At 39.0% G+C, this 9,066-nt stretch overlaps 2 protein-coding genes across 2 annotated transcripts; one reads left to right on the top strand and one right to left on the bottom strand.

Annotated features, from left to right (window-relative positions):
- Positions 1-1,203: 1,203 nt before the first annotated feature.
- On the top strand, positions 1,204-4,829 carry LOC122014639. Its single transcript, XM_042570965.1, has 4 exons — positions 1,204-1,544; positions 1,621-1,712; positions 2,767-3,498; positions 3,726-4,829. Exons 1-4 carry the CDS (start codon positions 1,409-1,411, stop codon positions 4,647-4,649), a joined length of 1,884 nt encoding a protein of 627 aa, XP_042426899.1. The 5' UTR covers positions 1,204-1,408; the 3' UTR covers positions 4,650-4,829.
- A 490-nt stretch (positions 4,830-5,319) lies between these two features.
- On the bottom strand, positions 5,320-9,066 carry LOC122014640. Its single transcript, XM_042570966.1, has 6 exons — positions 8,895-9,066; positions 7,883-8,186; positions 7,125-7,776; positions 6,549-6,748; positions 6,223-6,467; positions 5,320-6,149 (listed from the first exon to the last, which is right to left on the bottom strand). The coding sequence occupies exons 2-6, from the start codon at positions 8,152-8,154 to the stop codon at positions 5,362-5,364; spliced, it is 2,157 nt and encodes a 718-aa protein (XP_042426900.1). The 5' UTR covers positions 8,155-8,186; positions 8,895-9,066; the 3' UTR covers positions 5,320-5,361.

Raw genomic sequence — 9,066 nt, 5'->3', positions numbered from 1 at the left:
TAACTTCTGTTATTGCTGGTGTTGCTAAAAGAATGTGTTATAAATGGTCGGCTAATGGGAGACACAATGGTCTTTAAAGAAGTTTCCATAAGAATATTCTTTGACACATGTTTGTTATTTTGACAGGTTGTTAAGATTCTCTGAATATACTGTCGGCTGAATATGTCCAGGCCGACCTATAAGGCTAGTCGTCTTTATGCGGATCTTTGTATTAAGATGTCTTGTTATGTATTGAAGGATATGTAGAAATCCACTCGAGCAATAATAGAATGCCTTGAATATGTTGGGAATATGTTTAAGAAACAGCATGATAACCTGTGCGCATTGGAAATCACTCTGATGACATGCGCATGTTATATATTCGTCCGGGCAGTAATATGAAGATAAGCGTCTTAGGCCCAGTCGATCTTTTGTCTGGTCGGCCGTACAATGAACTTCTAGAGAAACAAAACTGTGTTCTGAGCAGTCCGATCGATATTTTGAGCCAAAGTGCCTTAGGACCGATAGGAACCTTGTCCGACCGGGCGTAACCTAACTTGTGGTTAAAGTGCACTTGGCATTCTAACCGAATGTATAAGACTATCTTATACTTGGGCATTACAGAGAGAGTATGGAATCCTATAAATCCGTTTAGTTTTATTATTGAATAGATTGACCGGCCGTATGTAGAAAGACTCATACAGAGTAAAGAGTTTGACTCTCCTTCCGACCAGATCTATGGTTGGTCGAATGTGAGGTGGGTCGATCATTCCAGTCGGCCTATAAGGACGATCGTCCTTAAACTCGATCGACTATTGAATCACCGGGCGCATTGTCTTTTTAGTTCAAGGACAAAACACTAAATCAAGCCTTGACATTCGACTATTCTCCTCTATTGACCTCGACTGTCATGTCCTTTTGAGTTTGACCACTATGTCGTCTCCGGGGTCCGCTCCGGGGTCCGCTCATTATAATCCGTATCAATTATTATTATTATTATTATTATTATTATTATTATTTTGATGTTTTCTTTAAACCTGTATTATTTGCTTAAATAATCGTGTACCAAAAATAAAGGTATTTAGTAAAAATGAGAAAAACAAAAAAACAAAAACAAAAACAACGTGCGCCCGGTGAATTTGCCTCCATCAGTTACTTTTCTGACAGGGTAAGAATTAACGATTCTTTTACTCTTTTGAAAATTTTGGTTTAAATTTGATCAATGTCTTCCTCAGATTTTCCATTCGCCTTCGATCCAGTTGAGATGTTAAGAGAAGTTGGTCTTTGCTTAGTTTATTCGTGGGAAGAAGATGGCGGAGTGAAGCAAAGCTGAGCGGATCATTCTCCTCGAGATCGGACGGATCCGATCGACCTCCCGCTCGTCGTCGACTGGTTCGGGGATTTGTTCTTCTTCCATGCCTTGGCACAGATGATGAGAGCTTTGTTTGAGAAAAGCAGAGAGGTGGACGTCAGGTTGCTGCTCTCAAAGCTAGGTTTTGCCGTCTCTGTTCCCATTGCTGGGTATTTGGCGGTCAACCCTAATCTACCGGGTTCATCCTCTTCGGGTATTTGTTTTACCAATAGCACTTAAATCTTTCTTGTTTTACCGATAACGTTTTCGTATGCTTGATGATTCAACAGTAGCAAGCTCTGAAGCAGGCGGCGTTGGCCAGTCTACTGTTTTCTCTGGAGCTAGCAGAAACTTCAAAGATGAGCTTCATATCCGAGAAAGTGTAAGTGATTGCGATCGGAGGCAAGTTTCTGTGTTAGAAACATGGTCTGAATTTATTCATCTATAGGTTAAGATCCTCGACATGTTCATCTTGAATTAAGCTTGAACTATGAGACAAGTTTTGCAACCTAGCTCAAGCTGAAGATCATTTTGTTTGGAATTTATTCCTGTTGAATAGATAGAAAACACTTCGCAAGAATTAATGTTCTATTGTTATGTTTGGATTTGATTGGGAAAATGATAGTTGGAATTTCATTTCTAGTTTTTGCATTCATATGATAATGACATGTTTGTTAGTATGCAGCACAATCCTTTTTAAGGAGAAACGAGTTTTCTCCTGGGTTTTCTTTAGCTCATTGCTATTCACATAGTAAACACATTTAAGTTGGGTGTAGGCAGGTACCATGGGTTTGGCTATTCCTTTGGCATATCAGGTTGGATTTTGGGTAGAAGAAAAAGAACGCTAGTGGTAATTTTATTTAATTGGATTCAACTAACAGGACCTTGAATGGATTAAGAACCCTAGTGGCAATTTAGTTGGATTCAAATAGTTGGTGCCTGATCAGTGCCATCCCTGAACATTACAGTTCTTCAACTTTCAAGGTGTAACAACCTCTACGTTGGAGTAGTTCACAAGATTGCAAAAAGGCTGTGAAATTAGCATAAAGACGAACCATATCTGGCATATAACTTGATGAGCATCAGCTATGTGAGCAAGTAATGGATTACTAAGTTGGGGAGATCTCTAGATTCATAGTCTCTGGAGAAATCTCAAGCATAAATTGGACCAATTTTGATCAATTTTTTTGGGATTTTTTTTTTAAAACACTGGAACTTGGTACAATGTTAGAAATAAAATTCCAATTCTGTAAAAACCCGATGGTTCTAAGGTAGCTAGCTGTATTTGAATGATTCATGAATTATTCTGAAAGCATTGTCATGAAAGAGTGTAAAGTTCTAGATTTATTGTTGTGCATTTTGAAAAAAAAATAATTTTTAGATGTTAATAATTCTCAACAAAAGTGTGGATTAATGGAATTTTTTTATATGTTAAGGAGGGAGTCTTGGCAAAGATCATGCGTGGAACTTCAGATATCACAAATACCACCAGGGCCATCAGTGCCATCCAGAGGACTTCTCCAAGCATCATCAAGAGTTGGGTTGAAGAGGGTTGTCACTTACCACCAGTCGAGCAACTTCCAGTATACCCAGAGAGTATTTTTAAGCAACCAACTTATACTGGATCAGAAGCCAAGAAGGTGAAGGTGGAGATGGAGCAAGAAACTGCAGAAATTCAAGAACAGAAGAGAAGCCATTCACTTGATTGCTGTGTTTCAAATAATCAGCAGGATTTGATGAGAGAAATTGAGGAGCAGCTAAAAAATAATCTGATGAAGGCTAATAATCTGTACATAAAATTTCATTCACAAAATGAAGAAAATCATCATCTCGTGATTTGGAACCCAGAGTGCTGGGGAATGATCAGGGAGTTTGAGACTGTGATAATGGTTGTAGCTTGTCTGATCAGGGCATTGCAATCTGATTGGTGGCACCTGAGTCATAAGATGGCAGCTTTGGAGCCAAAAAGGATCACCATGATGGCTAATAAAACTGAAGACAAACAACAAGGTGATGCCAAGATCAAGGATAGCTCAAAGATGCTGGAGATGGAAACTGAGAAGGGAAATCTTACAAAATTAAACATGAGCACGGAAGTAGAGCTGGTTGATAAGTTGGAGGTTGCAGAAAATCTGGCCTCCTCCAGTTGCTCCTCAAATGACCAAGAGGTAATGCTGATCTATAGTTCACCTTTTCTTCCGTTTTGTTTTTAAATTTTAGAACATAACATATATTTGCAATTTTATTCTTGACCATCACAAAAAAATTATCATTCCCTTCAAATCTCTAAGTTTTGTTACTTGGCCTTTTGTCATTCAACTGTTTTGAAATTACTGCTCATCAATTGTTTACCCTTCCTTGATCATGAACTTCCACCCTTTTGTTTTGACACTAGAGTGAAGAGGACATGGTGATGAATTACCTAATAGAAGCAAACCAAGAAGAAATGGAAATTGTACGGCTACTGGGTGATCATATTGCAGAATTTACAAACATGGTGCAATCTTGGCAAATCAATACTTTGTTTGAGAGTGAGCAGTGGGATTCTGCAACATCCAGTAAGAAATCAGCAAAAATTTCTCCAATTGAAAGCTTGAGTACTGGAGCAGAGAAGAAACCAGAACAAACTGCAATTCTACCAGCAGATTCCGGCATCGATCAGAACAAGTACTTGAATGACGTGGACACTGAGAACTGCAATCCACCCAAAACCAGCAACATGTTGAAGCGTGAGCAAAGGAGTTCCGCGACTTCCATTGAGAAAGTTGCAGGAAGTTGTCCAAGTGAAGACTTGGGTGCTGAGACAAAGGAAAAACATGAAGTTGTGATTCAATATGGAAGTTTTGGTATAGATCAGAAGGACAAGAACTTGAATGATTGTCATTTATCTGACCGCTCTTCACAACAAGTTATCAACAAATATCCAAATAGTTCACCTTCTGTCTCTTCCATGATGAGTAACAGCAGTACAGGAAGATCAAAGCATCATAAATCATTTGGTTCAAAAGTCCTTGGCAAGCTGAAGATGGTCCTCAGAAAGCAAAACCACAAGAAGGCAAAAAACTTTCCAGATAATACTTCTGATACAAAGGCAGCTGTTTCATCATGTTGTTCAGGAGATATGAGAAGGAACTCATGCAATAGTGATCTTTCATGTTCTGAGAAGCATCCTTCAACACAAGAGTTATTCAAAATCAAATACAAAACTGATAGATGGAAGAGTGACACCGCATGGAGTGAGAGTTGTTTCAGATCTACATTTGAAATTCCAAGGGAAAAGATATCTGCTATACAAGAAGAGCATACAAATGCATTTTGAGGCAAACCCATCATATAGCATCACTTGGTGGAGTAACTAAACTCGAACAAGATAATTATGAAAATGAAGATCAACTTGTGGGTTTTGAGAATAACTTATGTGGTTTTTAATTCTGTTTTCAAGGCTTTGACCTGTATTTGTGACATCTCGAGTTAAATAATAAGATACATAAGTCTCGAAGCGCCATGTTGTGTGATTTCCTGCTGAGGTCTCTCAAAAAAAATACCCATAGTTTCTCTTAAATAAAAATGTTAAATACAAAAAAGAGATTTTTTTAAAAAAATACATTTATTATTATTTAAATCCTAAATAACATTATTGAGCCAAATATTATAATTTCATAAAATTTTAAATGCTTTTAGGAAATTGATTAATTCCGTAATTGTTGTTAATTTTTCTACGAGCATCTTGGAAACGAAAGGCCTGGCATTAAATAAGACAATTGTCTTGGCAAAATAATAATTGATTTTAGTGGCCTTTTAAAAAATTGCAAAAAAATATGCATGTATCGGACATAGATGAGAGGGTAACCATGGGATAGGATGTCCTTTTGCCGCATTGATTGGGGCAATAATTTTCTAAAGAATTTCAACTGCTTTTTCAATATATTCAATCAACTAAGGTTATCAAAAGAAACAAAAACACTGGGTTTTTTCGTATAACTTGCCTCATCACTTTGAAGAAATGTAAAAGTCATGAGGATTGATTGACCCTAGATTCTCTTCCGCTTGCGACTCTTCCTCTTAGCCGTAACTCTTTTCGTAATTTTTCCTTTGGTGGTGGTAGAAAGAGCAACAGTGCTAGATGGTTTGCCAGTTGATGTCCTACTTTTCCTACACGCCCATTTTAAGGGAAATTTGTTGGTCACTTTGGCGATATCACCAGTAATAGTAAGTTCCACAAGTCTCTGGGTCTTGTGCTGCAGTTGAGTAGCCCACGCATTAGATAGATCAAGTACGAGTGAGTCATCCATTGGTCTCTTCCAAAGATCGAGTAACACATCCTGAAATGAGAGGTATGACATTGAAGGCTGATACTCTTTTTTATGTTGGCAGAGCATGTTAACCTTTATAATGTGCTTGCATAGGTTCCCTTGCATTGACCACGAACAATCGCAGTGAGCAAACTCAGACCCAGGATTCCAGATGGTGCGCACTTGACCACTGTGATTCTTGCTTTGAACCTTAGCAAAGAGATGCTCTTTATCATCAAATGTAACAGCTTCATCTGGAATCAACATAGCCCTCTGCCATGAAGTGGAATATATATAGTCCTCTTTGACCGATTTGAAGGACCCGCTTTCGTCAGCATATAGATCAAGCCAGTAACCAGAATGAAGCTCAGTTGTTAGCTTGTGAACTAACCAATCCACCCGTTGGAGCGCATCAAGGTGAGAATCATCATAGACTTTCAGCTTCAACTTTACATGATATCCTTCGATAGCACCGCAGGCCTCCTGGCTAGCAAGTGGTAGACTCTTTACAGTTCCAAGCCACATCTCTAACATGATTGAAAATAGATTTATGAAAATTTAGAACCGTCAGACTATCATAAAAATAAGAAAGGAACTCACCAATTTTTGGAACCCAAAATGCCTTGAAATACTGAAGGAAGGCGGTCTGGTCAACGAAATCCTGAAATAATTCTTCCATGGTATCGATAGGATTGTCTTTAGTCCATATACTGTATATTATCTTGCCCAAGTGTTTAAATATTTCTCGCTGAACTTCAATGTGACCACATTTCTTTATCACATTCCTGAGCCATGATTTACGAATTCGCCATAGAGAGAAGAGAATGGGACAGCAAAAGATCTCCCTGTAGAGCACTAATTCTATTAGCGAGGAGATTATTCTAATAAATGATACCACAATAACAGTTTAATAACTGACAACTTGCCTAATGGGATCCATCTCTAAAGCTGGATCATCAATAATAAACCCCCCAATTCCCCAAGCTGAATCGACAGCATGAATCCTGTCCACGAGGGCTTTCATCCACTTAGCAACATCCTGCTTAGTGATAGTTCGGGTTATGACCCAAGCAACAGGTAAAGCATGTTGCCTGGAGTCAAAAGCAAGGAGTGTGTGTAGTGGATACTGCAAGAACAAAGAGGCTCATAGCATAAGATTCTGCTTGATTAATGGTTAAGGTATAATTACTCTACTTTGTCAATTGAATATTCATAAAAGCAGCAAGTAAGACGGGCATTTCCTTAACAATGATTTCAATTCTCAACATCCAGTGACAAGTGGAGTCATTTATAGATGTACAAACTCTTAGAAGATACCAACATATCATTGAATGCAAGGGTAGTAACTGCCTTACTTCCTTTGATGAAATGCATCCATTTAACTGGCTTGTAGAATTGCTGTAATCTAATAAGTCTGACATACTACAAAAATGCTAGAATGCATCTGAGAAACCAAACACAAACCTGATAAAAAAATCAGGAATGAATTATCAGTTAAATACCTTGAGCTTGCTTATGCCGAACGATGAGTGACATGCTAAGATGCTTTGATGACAGAACCTAATCATCTGCTGCAACTGCCAATGTGTTTGGATTCCCAATATGAATGGATCAGTCTCTGAAGAATCCTGGTAGAAGAACACTGATTTTTTATTTCTCTCAACCCACATGCGAATACTAGCTTGGTCATCCAAATCTAGCTCATGTGTGGACCTCTTGATGATCATTCCAATCTTCTGGACATACTGAGAGGCAAGACTATTTGCACTTGCATTTGGACCACAATAACGTTGGACACCCTCTATATGAGCTTGCAATATATTTTCTTCTGGGATGCCAAGATAAATCAAGGACATGGTCTGTTGTTGGATTTCACTGCAAATGTAGGGAACTTTCTTAGCCCCTGGGCCAATTGCATCTCGATCAAGAGGACCATGGCATATGAAACCAGATTTGTTCACATGTCTCCTCTCATGATATATGATAAGAGCAACCGATGGTCGTGCATACAAGCGCTTGACAGCAAAATGGCAAGTGCAACCACGCATGGATTGTGGTCGGGCAGCACGATTTCTTGTGTTGAGCCTATATCTTCTGCTTGGTAATATGGTTCCTCCCTCGCCATAGTTCTCAGGTCCAAATGAACACCAGTATCTTCAGATGTTAGGGTAATTGGAAAAAAAGGACAAATTAGAACATGCATACAGATCTAGCAAGATTGGAAATGATGCAAGACGAAATCAACACAACAAGAACTCACAGCCTGTATAGGAGATATTCATCATTTTTGTATTCCTTTAGGCTGCCCTTCTCTCTCTTTCTTCCTCTTTCAATATGGAATCGAGTAGGGTGCTCAGCAATTGAACATTCTCCGTTGATAAAGGCTTCAACTCGTTCATAAGGAATGAGTGCAACATCATCCAAATGATGCTCGAAGCTTCCATACTTGGTCCAAGTGAGGTCCGAGGCAGAGAACTCCTCTGTTGGAGGATCCTGGACCATGATATCATCAATTGAGTACTTTATCTCCATTTTCTCACTCCTATTTTCAAGCTCTATACAACCTGTAAAAATAATAGATTACACCCATAATGCATACCCAAGATGACCTTGTTCCTTGAACTCAGAGGACACTAAATATATGCCAACAATAATTAACAAGAAACTTGCAAAATCTAAGGAAGGACAAGGAAAACACAAGGTTTTAGTTTTTTTTTTTTTAAATCTTAATTGAGATATTATCAATAAAACAAGAGACGTCATTTGGAAATCTGGCTAATAACTTGAATTGCGTACAATTATCAGTGAAATATCTACAAAGAGTAGGTTGAAGAGAGGGGAAAAAACTCTAAAATGTAAATGAATAAAGAAGGGAAAAAGTGGGCACATGCAGCATGTGGAATTCGGAACAAGGCAAAAGCCGAGAACCATGTCCTACTTAGTAAAACATTAATAGAGGAGGAGAAAGCAACAGACAAGAGATATCCATTAAGGCTTTAATGCTGCAGACTTACTTAAGAAGATAGCTTTTTTTTCAAGAAAGAAAGACTTCTGGCATTTCAAGCGATAAGATAAAGAAGAAAACTTGCTGGCCTACGCACTCTCCAAGTGTAGCTGCCACGAACTTGGCGGTGGGTGGAACTTTGTAGTACCGCCATAGATCGCGGCAGTAGAGAGAAGAGAAGAAACTGATAGTTTCAGGTGCAGAGGCAGTGACACTCGCAGAAGAGAAATACAGAGAGAAAAGAACTGCGAGAAGGAAGAGCGCGGACCTGAGTATCGGAATACAACAGAGCGGTCACTTCCGTGGTAGGCGGCGACGTATACGACCGTCGAGAACAAGGCGGCGAGGGAGGCATAGCGAGGAGGGGAAGCTGATTTAGGGTTTGCGCAGGGCTGTCGGGGTTTTGTTAGAAGCGCCGCTTGCTTGGTGTCGTCAATTGC

Source organism: Zingiber officinale, chromosome 8B (assembly GCF_018446385.1).
Source record: "Zingiber officinale cultivar Zhangliang chromosome 8B, Zo_v1.1, whole genome shotgun sequence".
Classification (NCBI taxonomy): domain Eukaryota; kingdom Viridiplantae; phylum Streptophyta; class Magnoliopsida; order Zingiberales; family Zingiberaceae; genus Zingiber; species Zingiber officinale.
The sequence above is the reverse complement of the archived record's forward strand: the minus strand, read 5'-3'. Positions and strand labels throughout refer to the sequence as shown.